The sequence below is a fragment of the Canis lupus genome, chromosome 17, assembly GCF_003254725.2.
Source record: "Canis lupus dingo isolate Sandy chromosome 17, ASM325472v2, whole genome shotgun sequence".
In the NCBI taxonomy this organism is placed as follows: domain Eukaryota; kingdom Metazoa; phylum Chordata; class Mammalia; order Carnivora; family Canidae; genus Canis; species Canis lupus.
The window spans coordinates 39174675-39196461 of NC_064259.1; the positions used below are offsets into that span (position 1 = coordinate 39174675).

Sequence of the window (21787 nt, forward strand, 5' to 3'; positions counted from 1 at the left end):
GTGTGGGAAATATCAGAAAGGGAGACAGAACATGAAGTCTCCTAACTCTGGGAAACGAACTAGGGGTGATGGAAGGGGAGGAGGGCGGGGGGGGGGGGTGGGGGTGACTGGGTGACGGGCACTGAGGAGGGCACTTGACGGGATGAACGCTGGGTGTTATTCTGTGTGTTGGCAAATTGAACACCAATAAAAAAATAAATTTATTTTTTAAAAAAAGAAAATAGCAACGGGGCCCTGAGGAATGAGAGCCGGGTCAGGGAGGGGTGGGAAGGTCCACAGCAGTCTGGTGGAAGAGCCCCATGGCAGGGTGGACTGCAGGGTTCACCATGGTCACAGGTGGCACACAAGGATGTTGGAGCATTCAAAGGGGAGATTTGACCACTTGACCATGGAAGGGCCTGGGGCTGGCTGCTCCAGTGTGCGCAGGACTTGGGCCCCCACTCACTCGCTTCCGGCCGGCTTTCCAGCCCTGCCTCTGCGGGCCTGGCCTGCGTGAGCGCCTTGGGGGCGGGCTCTCCGGGCTGCCTGTCCCACCCACTGTCCGGGGCCCACCCGCCCCCAGGGGAGGGCTGTCCCGGCTTTGCACGGTGCCCTGCCCTCTCACAGAGCCTGGAGGGCCGCCCTGGCCGCCTGGCCCGGGACACGGTGTTTTCCCTCTGCTGCGATCTGACTCCCTCTGACTCCTCCACATCCGGTCACACACAGGCCTGGGGCCCGCGGCGGCCAACAGCCATCTGGTCAGCCCAGCCCAGCCCAGCTTCTGTGCTCTACTAGGAAATGTGGGACCAGGAAGGAAGGAAACCAGAAAGGGAGGGAGGAAGACAGGGAAACGCGTGGGAGGGACGGAGGGATTCGCGTGTCTACGGTTCTCAACATGAGCAGCTTCCTCCCCTCCGTTTTCCAGAGCGGCGCTTCTCCCAGTGAGGTCCCAGAGCAGCAGTATCAGTGCGCCCAAGCCCTTGCAGAGATTCAGATTCTCGGGTCCCACCCTAGACTTCCTGAATCTGAAACTCGGGGTGGGCCCACCTCTGTCCCAACGAACCCACCGAGGCTTCTCCGTCCTGCTCCAGTTTGAGAACGGAGAACCACTGCCCTGGAACTGTCATCAGGGAGTGTCTTTACCTCTGCTGTCCTCTTTTCGGCTCTCTCAGCCCCAGGGCTCTTCTGGCCTTATTGAAATGGCCCCAGAGGCCCCTCTGTCTTCCCCAACATTGCCCCTGCAGAGCTCTGTTTGGCCCACCAGGAGAGGAGCCTGGAGGGCAGCCTGGACGGGGAGTGACCATCTACAGCAGGCAGTGACAACTTCTGGCCCTCACATTCCTGTGTTCTTTGGAACCTCCAGGTTTGATAGATGAAAGAAAGGGAGACTCAGAGGGGCTAATGGCTCATTTCCCTCCAGAGCTTCCAGACTCCTTAGGGGGCAAGATCTCTTCTGTGCTTTTGAGATAGTTAAATAACAAGGCAGAGAGCCGCTGTGCCTGGCTGGTGTGGCTCAAGGCTCCTCCTCCCCGCACAGCAGGCCTAACTAGGACACCCAGTGGGGGTGCCATGAGGGGGCTGGGGTTGTCTGGTGGGGCTTGGCATCTTCCTACCTGCTGGTGTGCAGCATTTTCTCTGGACCCCAACAAAGCCTCGCCAGCACCTCCCACCCATATAAAGTCCTTAATGTGAAAAATTCCTCTGGATCCAGCTGTCCCACTTCTGGGTACTACACAAAAGAATTCGAAGAGTTATTTGCACACCCGTGTGCATTAGCAGCGTTCTTCACAATGCCCAAAAGGTGAAAACAACCCAACATCCATCAGTGGGTGAATGGATAAAAATGGGGTACATACATACAATGAATATTATTCAGCCATATAAAGGAATAACATTTCAATAATACTATCACATGGATGAACACTGAAGCATCGTGCTAGGTGAGATAAGCCGGACACACAAGTTCTCTGAGTCTTCAGATTCATAAAAACAGAAAGTAGAATGGTAGCTTCCAGGGCCTGAGAGGGAGGGAGAATGCAGAGTTAGTATCCAATGGGGACAGTTTCAGTTTAGCAAGATGCAAAAGTCCTGGAGATGGTTGGTGGCAATGGTTGCATGACAATGTGAATGTACGTAATGCCATTGAACCGTGTACTTACAAATGGCTAAAACGATAAGCTTTATGTTATGTATATTTTACCATAATAAAAATTGCAATCTGTTCATGATCCCTCCTCCTCAAAAAACAAAAACAAAACTCATCCTCTAGCTATTGGGACCATTTCCAGGGAAATGGTGGCATACAGACCACGCTGCAAACATCCTCCACAGCCACATGCCTCCACTTGTCCACTGTGGCATAAGACAGAAAGCCCCAGGCATTGGGTTTCATTTCCTGGGCTCCTACTCTCTGGCCCTGTGACCTTCCGCAAGCAGCTCAGCTGATGTCAGACCTGCAGTCTCCTCGTTTATTAAAAGATTAAAACTATCTCAGATTCTTGTGAGGGCCAAGGAGGAAATGATCTGAAAACTTCTGTGCACATAACATGTGTTCAATCAATGGTAGTTAACTTATGGCATTTCCTCAGCCTGAAAAATTCTCCCTACCTTCCCTCTAGACAGTTCATCCCTCGGAGCCTAATCAGGTCAAATCTCACCTCTCCAGTGAAGCCTGTGGGAATCTGCAGCATCCTTCTCCAATACAGCTTCTCCTCCCCACCTGAATTCAACTTGAATGCTTCTCAAAGCCAGTTGGTACTTTGCCACGATATCTTTCCCTCTGGCCTGGTCCCCAGCACAGCAAAGCCCCAGCCATGCACATTGGACGCATGGCATGAGTAAGAAACAAGCCTTTGCCATTTAACTCTCAGAGATTTGAGGGTTGCTTTCTTCCTCAGTGTCCTCTGGTTCTGGACCATTCAAATGTGGTTTTCCGAGCACAGCCTCTGCATCCCTGGGACATTTATTAGAGATGATGCACATTTGGGCCCCACCCCTGACCTGACAAAACCAGATCCTCCATTTTCTTCTGAGGTGACCTGTGTTACCGCAGCTCAATGCTGAGTAGGGTTTCTCTACCATAAAGGTTCTCAGTGGCCATTATTTCCCCTTCACCCCTCCAAGGCTTCTACAGAACACTCTGCTAGTCAACTTTCATGACCCCTCAAGAGCAATTTTTCCCTTCTTTCTTACTAAAAAATCCAGGTTTTGTAGGAGATTGCAATGTGCTCAGGTTAAAATATTCAGGTTCCCAGAATTCCTTGCAGCTGAGGGTAGTCACATGACCCAGCTCGATCTCAGGCTCAGAGGAAGTCCCCAGGCTACAGAGTCACTTGTCCAAGGTGAAAGGCCCAAGTGCAAAGTGCATCTGGCTTGGGGCCTTGCTCTTCCTCTTGCTTCCTGCCTGTTACTTGAACATGGTGGTGGATTATGACAAAGTAGCCCCAGTGATTCACGCTTCCCTATATTCACACCGTCAGGTAGTCCCCTGCTACATTGAATCTGGGCTGCCTGGTGCCTCACTTTGACCAATAGAATGTGATTGAAGGGATCCCTGGGTGGCGCAGCGGTTTGGCGCCTGCCTTTGGCCCAGGGCGCGATCCTGGAGATCCGGGATCGAATCCCACATCAGGCTCCCGGTGCATGGAGCCTGCTTCTCTCTCTGCCTCTCTCTCTCGCTCTCTCTCTGTGACTATCATAAATGAATAAAAAATTAAAAAAAAAAAAAAAAAGAATGTGATTGAAGTGAGGTTCGGGGACTTCTGCTCTACTTGGAACCTGAGGTATGTCCAGGCTGAGAAATTGCCCTCTCTACAGGAGATCACAACCCTGTCAAAGCCAGCACCATCCTTCCAACTCACCATCCAGGACAGAGATGGGAGAGTCGCCTTACCTCTTCCTCTCATCTGCAACCAGGCCATTCCCCTCTAGTGGCCCATATCCACCCCAGGATTGATCTTTGGGGCACCCTGCTACTGATCTCTCATCTCTCCACCCCACCTGCCCCACACAAGCCTGAACACAGCTGTCAGGTCGATCTTTCTAAATGCAGATCTGAAAGTCATTCCCCAGTGCTGTTAGGGTAAGTCCCAAGGCCCTGACTTGGCCTACACATGTGTACATGGTATGGCAGCTGCTTTACTCTCTAATCCCACCTCTCTCCACTTCCCTCTCTAAATACCACGGGTCCTGGGCCTCCCATGCTGCTCCCTGTTTCTGATGCAAGCTATGCCTGTTAACACCTCCATGCCTTTGCCCCAGCGCTGACGAACTTCGTCCTTCATGTTAACTCTAAAGTCTTAGTCTGCTCGGGCTGCCATCATACAACACTACAGACTGGACAGGGCACAGTTCTCACAGTTCTGGAGGCTGGAATCCAAGATCAAGATGCTGGCAAGGTGGGTTTCATTCTGAGGCTTCTTTTCTTGGCTTGTAGGTGGCTGCCGTCTTACCACATGCTTACATGATGTGTGTGCCAGAGAGAGAGAGGGTGAGCTCTCTGGGATTAAGGACCCTCATCCTATTTGATCAGGGTCCCAGCCTTATGACTACATTTAACTGTGATTATTTCCTTAGAGGCCCCGTCTTCAAATACAGCCACATTTGGAAATTAGGGCTTTAACATATGAATTTGGTGTGCCGGGGGTGGGAAGGGGTGGACACACAAACATGTGGTCCATTATGTTTAACTAGGAGTGACTGTCTGGAGAGCTGTTGATAAGAATTCTCAAGTCCTGCCCAGACTCCTTGAAAAAAAATGCTATACTTGATCAGTATGTCTGCCTTGAACTTAGAGAGATTGGGGTGGCTCACATACCAGATAGTCTCTTCTTTTTCATGTTTTATGAGCTCATCTCTGCCAGCCTCTCTGTTGGCTCCAGCATGATTCTTGACACAGATTAGCCCCTTGACACGTTTTCAATGAATGAATCAACAACAACAAGTGAGTAATGGTCTCAAAGCACATTTTAGGTGGATGATTTCCCTGAAGCTTCACAGAACCTGTAAAGTAGGGCTGGTGGCTGGAAATCTTCAAGGCGTTCACCCTTCTCTCTTGTCCCCTGGGCTGGAGATGCTACATTTGTCTTTCTGACTCTACACAGATGCCTGGACTATGTCTGTCAGGATCACAGGTGGCTCTTGCTGACACTGTCCTCTCAAGCCACGGAGACCTTTGCTCTTCCCACTGCCCTGCCACCCCTGCACCCCCACCCTCACCCCAGGGCTGCCTGGCTGTTGTCTCTTTGAGAAGCGGACTGGTTCTATAGCCTCCAGACCTGGTAGCAAGGGAGAGCCCGGCCTGCCTTCTGATAGGAGGTGCGAGGGGCTCATGTTCACTGGTGCCGTGATGCAGGAAGCTTGAGAGCCTGCGTGGGTGTGTGTGTGATGGGGAGAGGTGCTGTGGTGAAAGGGGAAAAATATTCGAGCCTCAAGTGCTCCTGTTAAAATGCAGCTCATGAAAATATGAGGGTGTGGGACACCTAGGTGGCTCAGTGGTTAGGCGTCTGCCTTTGGCTCAGGGCATGATCCTGGGGTCCTGGATGGAGTCCCACATTGGGCTCCCTGCATGGAGCCTGCTTCTCTTTCTGCCTGTGTCTTTGCCTCTCTCTCTCTCTCAGTCTGTGTCTCTCATGAATAAATAAATAAAATCTTAAAAAAAGAATGTGAGTGTGTGTCTGCATGTATATGCCTGGGCCTGCTTCTTCCCCTACCAGTCATCCCTGTTCCTATGCTCAGCCACACGGCTTCTGCCCGCCTGGCTGTGTGCCCTGTGGCTGAGCCCCCTTGTAGACTGTTGTCTACAAGGACACCAGATGGACATCCTGCCCTGGCCCCACTCCTGCTCTGGGCTTGCTGTGGCCTCTCCACACTGGGCACCATGCCTGGCCCTGTGACATGTGCTCCTGCTCATGAGGAGCTTGTGGCCCCTGTCAGTGGCAGGACCCTCGGGACCAGCTGTGTGTTGGGAGGACCAGAGGCTGTGACCATGTCTAGTTGTGTGGGGAGGGCAGGTGAGCAGGCCTAGGGTAGTGTGGGTGGGTTTTGGCCAGTGCATCCCTGTTTGCCTACAGTGGAGGGTGGGAGCAGAGGCCCAAGGGAGGGAAGCCAGAGTGGGAGGGGTATTCAGGCTACACAGGACAGCAGAGTTGGCAGTTTGAGCTTGCAGCCTTGAGAACAGATTAAGGACTTCCTGCAGCTGGTTCACTTGGGGCTTTGTCTCCTCACCAATGGACACTGTCTCACATAATGACCGCGGGACAGAAAGCAGCAGAGCCCAGCCCCACTCTGGGCCCAGCCCTGCTCAGGGCCCAGCACTCAACCAGGCCTTGCCCCCACTGAGTTTCCCAAGGTTGGATAAAGCCTGTGGTCGTTTCCTGGGTCCCTGGCAGGCCTTCCTAGGAGAACCACCCGGAGGGCACTGGTCTTTCCATTTCCCCACCATGGTGATCACGCCCACCATCCCCACCTCCTTCCTAGAGGTCCCACTAGTCCAGCCAAGAAGGTCATTGAGCCCTGGGAGTGGAGTCACAGAAAGGTGAGGACATACTGGGCACTCCTGTGCTCTGCGGAAAGTGGCCTCCCTGCTGAGGGCCCAGTGGTCTCCAAGGTACCCGGCGAAGTGGCCAGTCCACACTCAAACTCACCCTGTGACCAGCCCTAATTCCATAGAAGAATTCTAGGTGGTTCACTCTCTATGAGGCTCTTCCTCCCCAACAAAGTCATTGAATGTTTATTGAGCGGTAAACTTGAATCTTTTTACCTCTGCTACTGCCCGTTATGTGCCGTCTACAGTGGGCTCCCTGCATGATCTGACCTCTATACCTCTCTCCCTCTGACCTGATTCATATTGTGGTCCTCACTGTCTGCCCTCCCGTGGCCACACTAACTTTCCCGGGCCTGTGTTACCAACTCTTTCTTTCCTCTAGGTTTGTTCTGTGCACTTTCCATCTCCCCAGCCCTTCACCTGGTGAGAAGAATCTGTTCATTCTTCAGGTCTTAGCATGAAATACATACTCTCTTCCAGGGAAAGCCTTCCAGAAATTTGACAGTGAGCTGTGGAACAAGCCTAGGTAAGAGACCAGAACCAGGGATGTCTGTCATAGGCTAATAGCTCATGGTCAAAGCCCAAAGTGAGATGCGCATAAGCCAAATTGGAAGAGGAAAAGAAAAGACAAATTCTGGTGACGAATCCAATGAATCCGGGAGTGAAAAATGCAGAGAAGTTGACAATTCAAAAACCCCCTCTGCTCACAACCTGTATGATGCTCAGTTTTAGGTATCTGTGTCCCAAGACAGAGAGGCCCTAACTGAATTGGTAGCAAATTTCTAACTCTTTTATGTGGGTCACATTCTCCCAAGAAAATGGAGAGTTTCTTACCAAAGAAGTATTTCTTCTCATTGCGCATGTATTACTTTTTACTTCTAGCGGAATTCTGACCATCTTCTCAGCTCTGGGCATCTTACGTATAATGTTTATCTCAAAGAGCTCTAGCTCTTCATCTGCTTTCTACAGGAGCCAGAGTGGGAGGTGGGCAAGGAAGGAGACAAAGCTGTCTTTGCCCCCCACCTTATGGTATCATGAATCCCAGCAGGAGAGAGGCGGTAACTCAGTGTTACCCTTCGGGGCCTGTTACCGGGAGAACATAATGAATGGACTATTTATAAAGACGTGTGGAGGATGGAAGGCAACCAGCAGAGGATGGCGCCCCACCTCCAGGATCTAACCATGGAGAGCCATCAGCGCTGACGCTTGAAGAGACAAGGGGGGGAAGTGATTTGAGAACCCAGCCAGGATGTGGCTGAAGGGGGGCTGCTGTGGCCTTCCGTTCCAGAACCAGCCACACATCCCCCACAGGCCAGGGCCTAGAACAATACACGCCCTGCTGCTTTCCTCCGCCCTCCTGTTTCCTGCTGGTGCCCACAGTGGGCTCAGGTCAACCCCCCCACCCAGAAGGCGAAGCTCCACTGAGACAATTCCTGCAGCTCAGCCCCCAGGGACCAGGGACGGGTGCAGAGGAGAAAGAGGAGCAGACCTGGAGGGAGGCGCCGAGCATCCCGCACGCTAGTGCTGATGCACAGAACGAGCAACGCGCTAGAAAGCCCCGCGGGAGGAAATGGTGTCAAGCTGAGGCGGGCCTTCCAGTATCCTGGAAAGAGAAAGCAGGTCCTAGGGGACAGGAGCCCAGCGCCGGGCCCAGGGAGAAGCAGGCACCCCAGGACAGGGGGGAGGCGGAGCAGGAGGAGGGAGACTGCAAACCCCCTTTCGGGTTCCTGCTTCCAGTTCTCTGGAGAGGCCTGGTGGCCTGTTCTTGTGAGAAGTCCCTTGATTCCAGGCAATTTCCCTTTTACAGGAGGCAGCTTGAGGAAGTTTCAATTTCTTATAACCAAAGAACCTTGGATATACTTCATTTCAGTCAAAAGCACCTGGAGCACACTTCATTTCATGTCATCCACATAGCAACACCCAATTTATTTTATTTTATTTTATTTTATTTTATTTTATTTTATTTTATTTTATTTTATTTTATTTTATTTTTTTATTTTATTTTATTTTATTTTATTATTTTATTTTATTTTTTTAAGGTTTTATTTATTTATTCATGAGAGACACACAGAGAGAGGGGCAGAGACACAGGCAGAGCAGAGAGAGAAGCAGGGAGCCCGATGCAGGACTCGATCCCAGGACCCTGGGATCACAACCTGAGCCAAAGGCAGATGCTCAGCCACTGAGCCACCCAGGGGCCCTAACAACCGCCATTTTAAAGATGTGATGACTATCGAAGGTTCCAGAAAGATTAGATAATCTTCATCGACGGAGCTGGGACTCACACTTGGGGTGGCCTGACTCTGACACTGTGGTATTTCCTAGGACTCTGCAAGCTAGCAAAACTCGCTGAAAGCGATTTCCATAACCAGAAGGGAATTCCACCCTTGACCAAAGCGCCTCTGTGGGGAAACTAGCCTGTCTCGGCTGGCCAGCTAAAGCACGCTGGGGTTCTTGCTGAGGAGCCGGCAGGCATGGCCACCCAGCACCTAACTGTTAGACAGGGTCAAGAAAGGGACCAACCCTGGACTTGTAAAACTACAGCCAAGTTTTTTGTTTTGTTTTGTTTTTTTCAAGAACTCCTAGGAAGGCAATGCATTTGCAAATGCTGGTATTTCTTAGCTAAATACCAAGGACAGGGTTGACTACACAGAGGAGCAGCCCCCCCCCCCCCGCCCCGCTCCATACATACACACCTGCATCCCCAAATATCCAGTACCCCAGCCCCAGAGGTAGACGGTGTTGTTAGAGAAGGAGCACCTGCTCACCTCCAGCACCCCCCAGGAGCCCAGGGTGGGGCTCTCAGGCTCATACTCTGTTAGCTTCCCCACCTCAGAACAGGAAGGTGAGGTGAGGTAATGTCTCTACTAACCCACAGTGGCCAGGAGAGGAAAAGAATCTCAGAAATGCTATGTTTAATTTAAAGCAGACCCAGTCTGCCTTAGCCAGGCTGCAATTTCACTCAGAATAACCAGTTTGTTTTTCTTGGACATTCCAGGAACTAACTGGCCACCCCCTGTAAAGTCCAAACAGGAATGTTAGGGGGGGGCCCCTTGCTGGGGACACATGCTGCCCTCAGTTCTGCCCTTTTGCTGCCTCTGGGTCTCTCTGGGGGCAGGGGGGCTCCTACTCTCCCTTGGCCCCCTAAAGCTCCTTTACCCCCTGCACTAATGTGGTGTCCAGAATTACAGGGGTAAAAGGTTTCGGATAGTCAAACCAACATCATCTATCATCTCCTAGTGTGATCTGTTTATCAAGTGCTCCCTATGTGCCCTGCTAAACACTGTCTAGTTACTATCTTGTCAGGTCCTTACAACATCCCAGTAAAGTGTATAGAAATTTCTATTGCTCTCTTTTTATAGATGGTGAAGATGAGGCTAAGGGAGGTTACATAACTTGTCCCAAGTCACCCAGCTGGGATTGGAGCCTTTCTCCCCAGGCTCTGGGAGGAAAGCCCAGGCTCCTCTCAGCCACCCATCTAGACCAACCCCTCCCTCTGGGAAGCCTGAGGAGCTTCAGGTGGTTCGCTTCAAGGCAGGTGCCTTGTTGGCTATAGTGGTGTCTGTTGCAGGGAGTGCTCTGGGGACACTGTGGTGACTGCTGGTGGGAGGCAGCACTGTAACCATGAGCCCTCCCTTCTAGCTGTTGATACTTCTGCTTTGCTTTGGGTTGAGTTGGGGGCTTCCAATCCCTGTGAATTTTGCTGTTCCTGGGGATCTGCTGGACTCTTGACCTGTGAATATCAAGTCTGGACCCAAAGCAGGGCAAAGCAGCCCATGTGGTGAAGAGGCAGGCTCCTGGACTCTGGGCCGGGCTACTGGGCTCTGGGCCAGACCTGTGACCTGGGCAGCCCTTTCCTGCCCCAGTCTCAGCTCCCGCTCTATGAAATGGTAAATGGAGATGGGGAGCGGGAGGGGCCGCCCCTTCTGTCCCTGTCATGCTCTGGTGTTACTTGGCATCAGATGTGTGGGGCTAGGCCTTGGCTCCAGGAGATGCTGAGAGGGAGGTGGCAGGAGGAGGGATACTAGAGAACGGTTTGGCTTCCAGGGAAGCTTCCAAGACTTGGAAGAGGAGAAAAGAATGGGTGGGGCCTGTAGCAGAACCAAGGACTGGGTGGCCCAGATGGGTTTATTCTAGGGCCCTAAGGCCTGTTCCAGAGCCATTTCCCAGAACCTGGCCTCTTCCTCTAAGCCAGGAGGCACAGCAGATGGCACGCTCGGGGCACAGGCCGCCCCAACCACGGAACAGATTTTTTTCCTTTTCAACTTCAACAGAGAGGCTATGAGCTGACTGCCCGCAGGGCTTCACTCTGCCCAGTGTCCTCTGCTCCCAGGACTTGGGGTAGCTAAGAACTTAGCTCTCTGGCCTCCCCGCTGGGCTGCCTTATTCTATCCCCAGGCCTGGGGCACACAGATGGGTGGTGGATCCTGAGGCACTGGAGACTCCCCTTGGCTCCCCAGGCTGGGCCAGCGAGAGGACAGCTGTGCATCTGGTGGGTGGGGAGCCAGGAGGTGTAGGCCTAGGAGCTGCTGAAATGGGGCCTGTCAAGGGCTGTTGCTTTCCCTCTCTGCTCCCAGGAGAGCTTTCCATGGCACCTAACACTGACCTGGTCACACGTGTCAGTGGAGACAGTATGTGGGAGCCCTCGAGCCCCAGCCTCGCCCCTGGGAGGTGGAGAACCATTCCCTCTGGCCCTGAGAATACCCCCTAGTGCTGTGCTATGGGATGGTCTCCAGGGAAGCCCACTCAGGCCCTTCCTCCACTCCAGAAAAGGGTGGAGATGTGGGGATCTTCTGGGTGGACTTTGCATGAGGTTCCCACTTAGACCTGCTTTCTTCAGTTGTTCATCTTGGGGCAGAGGGCAAACAGGTAACACATATCCCTTTTGTGCATTTTCCCAAACCTAAACCAATAACTTAACCCTCCCCTCTACTGACTCATCTGAAGGAATGGTAAGTCTTGGTGCTAAGTTTGGAGACATAGGAGATAATCTTTATAAGATACTAAGTCATGAGGACATGCAGCTCTTTTTTTTCTTAAGCCTTTATTTATTTATTCATGAGAGACACAGAGAGAGAGAGGCAGAGACATAGGCAGAGGGAGAATCAGGCTCCTCGCAGGGAGCCTGATGCGGAACTCGATCACAGGACCCTAGGATCATGACCTGAGCTGAAGGCAGATGCTCAACCACTGAGCCTCCCAGGTGCCTTTTTTTTTTTTTTTAAACTAAAGAAGCATTGTAGCTAGTTAACCTAGTTGACCCTTAACACAAGGCAGCTAATAGCAAATGTTATCATCAGCATACAAACAAAATGCTTTTGACTTGGGTGTTCTCAAATGACTTTGTAGAAGACCGGCTATGTGAGCCCGGCCTCAGCAGCCAGGGTCAGTATAGGCAAAGGTGCAGAGGCAGGAATGTCTAGGGAGTCATGGGTATGAGTGCCTGATGCCATGTAACAGAGGACAAGGTTCTGACAAATCACAGGATCCTAGATTAGGCTTACAGATCTGGACTCTGTTTGATGGTCGAAACCTCTGGAGGTTTTATGTTGGGCCAGGGTGGGGAGGGCACTATTTAATTAAAATGGGGCTTCAGAAACCCCACCCTGTTGAAGTGCTTCAAACAGCAACAATGATCTCACATCATTTTCATGAAAAGGCTAATTGTGAAAGCAGCTGTTTATCCTATTATCCTCAGTGAAATGCAACCCAATAGGAACCCATCTCCTGCTGTATCACCCCCATGGCACTGGCGAATGCTCTGGATGAAGTGTGGAGGGAAAGACACAATGGGTGGAGCGGCCCTGGCAAAGGCTCCTTTTACAGATGAAGAAACTAAGGCTCAGCTAGATATTACTAAATCTGGCCTTACATCTCTGCGAAACTTATCCTTTGTCCTTTGGAGTATCAGGTAAGCAAATCTCCAGGAGGACAGAAGCCAGGGAACGTGGGATGTAAAGATAACAGGACTCAGGCCAGGAGGAAAGGGCCTGTGCCAGACACACCTGATTCCACGCATCATCCTTTCTTCCTACCCTGTGGCAGGTTGGTCCCCCTTGAAACAGACTCTGAGGTGAAGATTAGTGAGCAGAAAGCTTATCATGGTGGGCACTGGGGCTAATGTCCATGGGGGTGTGGGGGCGAAGGGAGAAGGAGGAGTGGGTAGGGGGAGAAATTGAGCAGCAGAGCAGCCTCAACAAAGGCTTCAGCCAGCCTTGCGAGGAGCTTTGGAATTGTGTTGGTCTCAGAGTTGTCCTCATGTGCGACACGAAGGCTGCAGCTGGGGACCATAGGTGCTGCCATCCTAGACGAGGGTCTGGACAGCACCATACAGTCCAAATGGGATCAGTTTCTTCACAAGTCCTACTTCCTTCTGAGTTTTAGAGGCCACATTCCTGAGAGGGAGAATGTGACTGATCTCATTCATTTTTCTGAGCCAGGCTACACAGGTCAAAGGCCACTGACCAGCCCAGGGATTGGCAGTATCTGGATGAGCCATCCAAGATTCTCAAAGCTAGAATTTCTTTTCCTTCTTTCCTTCTCTTTCATCCTTCCTTTCTTTTTCTTCCTTCCTTTTTTTCCTTCCTTCCTTCCTTCCTTCCTTCCTTCCTTCCTTCCTTCCTCTCTTTCATCATCCTCATCTTCTTCTTCTTCCTCTTCCTCCTCCTCCTTCTTCTTCCTCTTCTCCAATGAGCATATATAAGTTTTGTACCTAGGGGAAAAAAATCACATTTAAATTGTAAAAAATTATGATGTTTACCTGTCCATCTCTACAACTGTGTGTTGTGGTGCAAGGTGAGAGATGATGTTTGCATGATGCAGAAGACTGTGGGACCAGCAATAATAGACATGTCTGGCCATATGCAAATCCATTATTATAACACCCAAAAAGGCTACTCTTACTCTCAGCAACAGGGATAAGTCTCACAGATGCCATATTGAGAAAGACACGAGACACAAGAGAATAACTCCTATACGATTCCATTTATATGAGGTTCAAAAACAGGCAAAACCAATCTGTGGTGACTGAAATCAGAATGGCAGTTACCTTGGAGGAGGACTTGACCTGGGAGAAAGCAGAGGGAACCTTCTGGGGCGATGGAAATATTTCATGTACTGATCTGAGTGGTGCTAACCCGGGGGTTAAAGATCATTTGGCCATACTCTTAAGATGTGTGCTCTTTATTATAAATGTTACACTTTTTTTTTTTTTTTTTTAAGGAAGAGAAAACAAGCATTTTAACTTCTGAGGTTACTTGCATTTCAGTGAGGAACTAGGCCAATAAATGCATTGGCTCTAATGATAGCATTTTATGTTTTTCTAGAGGGCCATGTGAGCCCTGAAGACACCTTTTAGGCTATAGGTTTCCATATTTTGTCAGCTCTCTAAATTCTCCCTCTGATTCTCCTAGTTCCAGACCACTAATATCCTGCCCTTATGCTAGGAACTATTTTTAGAAATTGTTCAAGAAGAACTTCCTTTTGGCTCAGCACAACTCCTACTGCATGCTTGCAGAAGGTAATCCTGGCTGAGCACATGGCTTCTTGGGGTCCTGTGCAGCCCTAGGCTTTCTTACTCTTAAAGACTCTGGCCCAGTAGTAGTACATCAAAATGTTAAGCACAGTCCTCACTATTATATATTTATGTATACACACACACATATTCATATACATGTGTCTATATGTATTTTTCTTGCAATATACATATATTTTTTAAGAATTTATTTTTAAGTAATCTCTGCACCCAATGTGGGGCTTGAACATACAACCGTGAGATCAAGAGTTGCATGCTCTACTGATAGAGCCACTGAGGAACCCCTACTGCAAAAAAAAAAAAAAAAAAAAGATTTCTTTTTAGATTTTTCATTTATTTTTTTAAAGATTTTATTTTTATTTGGAATTTTTATTTATTTGTTCATGAGAGACACAGAGAGAGAGGCAGAGACATAGGCAGAAGGAGAAGCAGGCTCCCCACTTGGAGCCCCATGTGAGACTCAATCCCAGGATCCTGGGATAATGCCCTTAGCCAAAGGCAGACACTCAATCATTTAGCCACCCAGGCATCCCCTGCAAAATATTTTTAAATGGTTTTAATAATTTTGCTTTTAATCAAGTCTTTTTTTTTTTTTAAGTAATCTGTATGCCCAATGTGGGGCTTAAACTTGCAACCCCCTAGATCAAGAGTTGCATGCTCTACAAGCTGAGCCAGCCAGGTGCCCCTTTAATAATTTTGCTTTTAAAAATAATAAGGATATGAGGAATGCACATTATTTCTTGGCAATCTTCATGCATTCCTCAAGAATTCTTGCAAATGGGAAAACTACTTTCATTTTTCAAATGTAATCCAGTTATTATAAATACTAAATTTACCAATTAATGAAGTTGACATAATGGTTTCCTTTGTAGGCATTTAATAAAACACGTATTCATTTTGATTATGTAGTTTTTCTGTGCATATTTTGCAGTAAATGAATTTCTTCCCTAGAACTCAGACTTTACTCGTGAGGATAGTGTCCAGTTGGTAAACTAGATCTGCCCAGGAAATCACCTTTTGGGCTAAGTGGGTGGGGTTGGCCAGCATGGAAGGGATCCCCAACAGCTCTGCCGTGTAGGACAGGTTGTGTGTTGTGGGCAGTGAGCACGGGATGGTCTCAGAGAAGAGTGGGTTATTTCCCAAGAGCTGGTGAATTTCACCCCTTCTGGCCTGTGGTGGTGGGGAGAAAGTGGAGTTCAGCAGATCCTTGGAATCATGGTGTGATATTGAGTCTGACCACAAATACGTGTCTGATGAGTCATATGTGAGTCCTCTCACATGGTAGATCTCCATGAACTGACATGAAAAGATGTCCAAAGCAGAGTCAAGTGAAAAGAAATTTTATACAGCACAAAAAGTAATAGCCTCTTACAGTGTGTGTGTGTGTGTGTGTGTGTGTGTGTGTGTGTGTGTAAAGCATGGACAAAATTTGCAAGAATGTACCAAGGACTGGAAACACTGCTTACTTTTGGAAAGCTTAACCATAGGGGAACTAAACTCTCACTTTCTAAGTCACCCATATGTGTTATGTTTGAATTTTTACAATGAGTAAACATGCCCATCCTTGATTTCTGTGATGGATAAGTCCTGAAATGTGTCAGTTCATTCAAAATGCTTAGCTCAAAACTTCAAAACAAAACTTCTCATCAATAAGGAAAGAGAACACTCGTGATATGTGGATTGAAAGCATCATGCCAGGAACTTCTTTTTTTTGTCATTCATTAAATATCGACAGTAGACAACCCGTATAGATATATAATTCAAGAAACAAAAGGCCACCTGACAAACACTGGTGAAGCCGAAGGTGGTGGTTTCAGCCTATAATCATCAAATCTGTGTTTCTCCTTTTCCTCGGTTTTAGTGGAACTTGCTTCCAAAAGGTTTGTTGTGGGAAACATTGCAGGCTTCATCCTTTTTAAAATTCTGTGGCTCTGTTGTTTAATAAGATGAAATCTGATGGAAAGGTGGAGCTGAGGGCTGGCAACTTATTGATGAAAAATTTCTGGCACTTGTTCATCCAGGACCTGCCCAGAGTATCAACTAGTGTCTTCTAGTCATGATATCCCTACAAGGTAACCCCTTGGGGAAATACATGTCACAAAGTGTTGTCTCAGACCATTGGCAGGACCCAGCCTCCAGACTAACTAGGAGCCACACGGGATGAGGGGACACTTTGCATCCTGCTATGAGTGTCTGAACTTGGTGATGAGGGAGAGGCCCTGAAAAAGAGACACAGGCAGTTAATTCCAAAACAAGCTCTGTGGGGCACCTGAGTGGCTCAGTGGTTAAGTGTCTGCCTTTGTTCGGTTCAGGTCATGATCCCGAGGTCCTGGGAATGAGACCCTCATCAGGCTCCTCGCAGGGAGCCTGCTTCTCTCTCTGCCTATGTCTCTGCCTCTCTCTGTGCGTCTCTCATGAATAAATAAATAAAATCTTAAAAACAAACAAGCTCTGTATGGTTTAAAGGAATTGCTTTCTTTAGCAATTTTTTCTTCTAAAATGTGTAAAAATGAATCCCGAGTAAGTTGATTAATCAGAAAAAGTCCTACAAATGGAATTTTCAAAAGAGAGGCTCAGGTTCCAAGTGACCAAGTTGTCATTGGTTGATTTGCTTATTCATTTGTTCAGCATTGGCTGCCCCTAAAGGCAGTTCACGGAGGCTAAGAAGCAAGGAGAGGGCTACATATGATTGTATGGCCTATATGACAAGCTATATATGACTATAAAGAACTCACAGTCTAGTGTGGTATTTCTCAAACTCTGAGGACCCTATTCTCATTTTTTCGCCATATCTGAATACCATGTGTACTATCGTTTACTTAATATTTTCTTTAGAGCAATTGATTTTTTTCCCTTCAATAAATTTGTTTCTAAGAAAGTCTATGTATCTATTACAGACTGAATGTTTGTATTCCTCCAAAATTCTTATGTTGCTGGTATTAGGAGGTGGGGGCCTTTGGGAGGTGATTAGATTATGAGGGTGAACCCCCTCATGAATGGGACCAGTGATCCCATAAAAGGGACCCTCGAGGACTTCCTCTCTTTCACTACAAGAGTCTATGATGAGAAGTGGGCAGTCCACAACCGGGAAGAGGTCTCTTATCAGAGCCTGACCAGGCCCTGATATCAGACTTCTGGACTCCAGAACTGTGAGAAATAAATTTGTGTTATTAATAAGCCACCCAGTTGATGATGTTTTGTTATCGCAGCTCAAACTGAGATGGTATCACTGTGAAATTATAGACTGTGATGGTCATGATTTTTTTTTCTAGTATACATTACAATAAATATAAACTATTAAACTGTTAAAATCTTTTAAATGCCCGTCCACCTGTCATCTAAAGGCATCTTGTGTACCAGCTGTGGTGTGAACAGCACTTAGGGAAACATCAACTTCATAGAGGAGATTTGGCCTACACAATGGGCATTAATTACCAGAACCTAACACAGGGCTGGACCCATGGGTGTGAGAACAGTGCAGTTCCACAGGCCCCATGGTCAGAAAAATCCCTGCATTTGGGGCTTACTGCTCTGTGTGCATTGTCTTGGAGTTTTTAAATACTTTTTTAATTGAGGTATAATTGACATATAACATTATGTCAGTTTCAGGTATGCAACATATTGATTCGATATTTATATACATTGAGAAATGATCACTACAGTAAGTCCAGTTAACATCTATCACCATACCTAGTTACAAAATCAACATCTACTCTCCTAGCAGCTTTCAAATATGCAATACAGTGTTATTAATAGTCACCATCCTTTACATTACATCTCCATGACTTGTTTATTTTATAACTGGAAGTTTGTACCTTTGACCCATTCCCCTCGCCTCTGGCAAATGCCAATCTGCTCTCTGCGTCCATGAACTCAGTTTTGTGGTGGTGTTGTTTTTAGATTCCACATATAAGTGAGATCATGCAGTATTTGTCTTTCTCTGTTTTATTTCACTTAGCATAATGCCTTCGAGATCCAACCATGTTCTCACAAATGGCAAGAATTCCTTCTTTTTTTATAGCTGACTGATATTCCATTATATATATTGGATTTATATGTATATGTATATGTATATATATATATCACATTTTCTTTATCCATTCATCCTTTGATTAATACTTAGCTTCTTTCCATATTTTGGCTATTGTAAATAATGCTGCAATGAACATGGAGGTGCATGAGGTTTTTAATAAATTTATCTCTGAGTTGGTATTGTGTAAGTAAGGTCCAACAGGACAATGACACATGCTAGTAGCTGGTGGCCTTGACCCGAGCACCGTCCTACCTTCTGCCATCTTAGGATGTGGGCTTCACTGCCCGGTCTCCTGATTCCTAGTCTCTTAGTCTCTCCCAGTTTCCCCACTCTGCCCCTGTCCAGCAGCCACTGGCTGGAAGGGCCCAGGCACCTGGGCCCTGCCATGTCTTGGGACAAGGCACGATGGCAGCTGTCCCTGAACTGGGCTGGCAGCAGGGCCCATTTAGCGGAGCAAACCTCTTGCACTCCCCTGATGCAGGTACCTAGGGCGTCCTGGTGTGCAGGCTGCAATACCCTTGGGGATTGCCTACCCATGGGAAGCAGAGTGGATGCCTGGCTCTACATGCCCAACCAGCAGCTTCCAGCAGGAGGGGGACTCAGCAGCGATGACTGAGCATGAGCACTGAGTTGTGGAGGGCAAGGCTGGCCTGGTGCCTGTGAGGGTCATCCCCTTGCCTGAGGGAGCACAATACTTAAACAGGAAATCAAAAAACTACCATGATAGGACAAGAGAGCAATTTGAGAAGAAAGGAAAAGGCTTTGTATCTTAGTATGTTTAATGGCAGCCTTTCTTCCTTTCAGAACAAGGAGCCTAATACTTTCATTGTGTGTTGAGCCCAAAACTTATGTAGCCAACCTTGACCCAAAGTGGCACCCGGGAAGGGTCACAGGGGCCAGGCAGGTACAGTTTGTTTCTAGGAGGCCCTGGAAGATATCACCTGGTGGTCTGATGCTCCATGTGGCTGCTGCGTGGGGCCTGGGAGTCGGGTGGGATTTAGATCTGCAGGCCTAGGAGCAAGCACACCTCCAGGAAAGAGCAGAGGTGGGAACTCAGGGTGTGCCCTGGGGTCTGCATAGGCATGTGACCCAGGAAGGGGGCCATGTCCCGGCAACTGATGCAGGAAACCCGACTTGGTCTGTGGCCCACAGGAAGACCCTGACAGGAAGCAACAAGTGTGGGAAGTGGTGGTGGTGCTCGGGGAGAGGCCCGAGCAGGGGCAAGATTGGGCCTCTTGCAGTGATCAAATAATGAGTAACACTTTCCTTTATGAACCCTGAGAAGGCCAGGGAATGAATGGCTGTGGGATGTAATTCTAGGAGCAAAAGAGTAAGACTACAGGCTGTGGGGAGAGGCCTGAGCAGGAAAGGGGCCAGACATGTGTTATGCAGCCCAAGAAAGAAGGATCTGTGGCAGTTGTCTCCAAATCACTTGGATCATAGACCCATGAGATATTTTTGAGGACACACCCTAATATTTGTACCTTTATTTATGCATAAATCATGCACTTGCACAATTCTATTATGGTTATTATAAAACAAAAGTAAAAACAAAACTCTTAAAAGGATAACTAAAAATGAGGATGAAAGAGAGTTCTAACAAGTTCCTTGCCCCCCAGTGGACTGCTGTCTTGTGTACATTAGAGATCTGGAGCCTAATGTTTGCTCAGACAGGGCCCAAGCTTCTAGGCAGTTTGTGCTTTATCTGTATGTGCTTTACCTGTGGTGTGGCAAGCTGTGCAGATGAGTTGGGAGTGGGGGAGTGTCAGGGAAATATCTGAAAGGGGAATCTCAGGGGAGCCTCACCACACTCTCAAGGGCAAGTGCTGTTACTTCTGGGTTATTATGAGGATGCTGGAGAGTCCTATAACTCACCCAAAGTCACAGCTTGTGCCAGAATTTGGACTCAGGTTTGACTGACTCCAGAGCCTCTGTCTGGGCCACTGGGCCACACGGCCTCCCCTAGTTGACATTGGGTCCGGCCCGTTTTTCTGGAGGGACAGGTTGTTGGGGTTGAGCTCCACTGTCAGAGCAGGGCTGGTCATCCCAGATGGGGCACTGGAGCAGACACGACAGCATCCTGTTCACAAGGCCAAGGGTGTCCACTTGCAGGCTGTGACCTCCACCTCAGGGCTTCATCCTTGGGTGCACTAGAAGTTGAGGGGCATTGGAGAACAGATTCTACCTCTCTCCCTTCAGATCTGACAACTCTGAGATGTGTTCCCCACCCTCTCCCAGAGGTGCCCCACCCGAGCCTTGGGTGCTCTTAGAGGTGACCTAAGAGTATTAAGATACTCTGCTTTGGCTTTCTTCCCTTCCCTTCTATCCTCTGTGTCTCACTTCCTGCCTCTTGACTAAACTACCTGCCCATGGATCCTCATCTCTGGGGAACCCGGTCCAATCAGGCCCACTGGGGAGAAAAGCCTTGTCTCAGGCCATGTAACTCTGTGGCTCACTTATCCCACTCCCCCTGACTAACTCTTGGTACACGTTGCCAAACAAACATGACATTCTTTTCTATAAGCCAAGAGTTCCCCCACAGGGCACCTCGGGCAACTGTTAACAATCAGTTAGTGTTGACAAGTGAGTTGAAATCGATTTGACTTGAATTCTAGAAAGTTTACTCAGGTTGCTTTATGGAGAACAGATGGCAAGGATGAGGGCAGAGGCAGAGAGACCAGTTAGGAGGCTACTGGAATAATCTAAATGAGAGATGACACTGGCTTGGATCATATTAGCAGCAATGATAAGAAGCATAGGATTCTGGATGGATTTTTTTTTTTTTAAGATTGATTGATTGATTGATGAGAGACACACAGAGAGAGGCAGAGACATAGGCAGAGGGAAAAGCCTCCCAAGGGGAGCCCAATGCAGGACTCGATCCCAGGGCCCCCAGATCACACCCTGACCTGAAGGCAGATGCTCAACCACGGAGCCACCCAGGCGTCCCTCTGGATGCATTTTAAATGTAGGTCAACATGATCTACCAACTGATTGCATGCAGGACATGAGAGGAAGAAAGTAATCAAGGGTGACTCACAGGTTGTTGTGCCTGAGCAACTGAAGTTGTCCTTTTCTGAGATGAAGATCAAGAGGAACACCATGGAGGGACAACAAATGTAAAGTTTAGAATGCCCGTTCAAGTAGAGAAGTCAGGCTGTAAATTAGAGAAAGAAATTTGGAGTTTCAGGTCAAGATCTGGGCAGAAGAGCTAACTTTGGAAGTCATTCAGTCCTTGAGACTGGGTAAGGTCCATAAAGAGTGACAGGCGATAGGTTTAAAGCCTGAACCTTGGGGAACGCCCAACGATCTGGGTCACAGGGATGTGAGAAGGAGTAGCTAGTGAGGTGGGAGGAGAACCCAGGAGAATGCATATCTAAACCAGGAGTGTGTCAGGAAGAGGGAGTGATCTACTCCACCAAAGATGCTGCTGATGGGTTTAATAAAGTGGGTAAGGATGGAAATGAGGCAATGAAGGGGCTAAATATTAGTAAAGACATGATTGGATCAGAGACTGCATATCTCAATTGGAAGAATTATTAAAGTCTGTGCAAGAAAAGGAGTGAGTTGGAGAAATAGGGTGTAGTGGCTGGAGCATGGGACACTAGACACTGGCACAACGGAGGGCTCTCTAGTCAGTGGTAGTGATGGGTTCCAGGGTATGTCTGTGGAAGTGAGTGGTTGAGAGTGAATCAAA

The 21787-nt window shown here is 48.5% G+C and overlaps 1 protein-coding gene across 1 annotated transcript; it reads right to left on the reverse strand.

Moving 5' to 3' along the window:
- Positions 1-11556: 11556 nt before the first annotated feature.
- On the reverse strand, positions 11557-20750 carry LOC112664331 (uncharacterized). The gene is made up of 2 exons (XM_025453826.3): positions 19966-20750; positions 11557-13235 (listed from the first exon to the last, which is right to left on the reverse strand). The coding sequence occupies exons 1-2, from the start codon at positions 20133-20135 to the stop codon at positions 12974-12976; spliced, it is 432 nt and encodes a 143-aa protein (XP_025309611.1). The 5' UTR covers positions 20136-20750; the 3' UTR covers positions 11557-12973.
- Positions 20751-21787: the final 1037 nt, after the last annotated feature.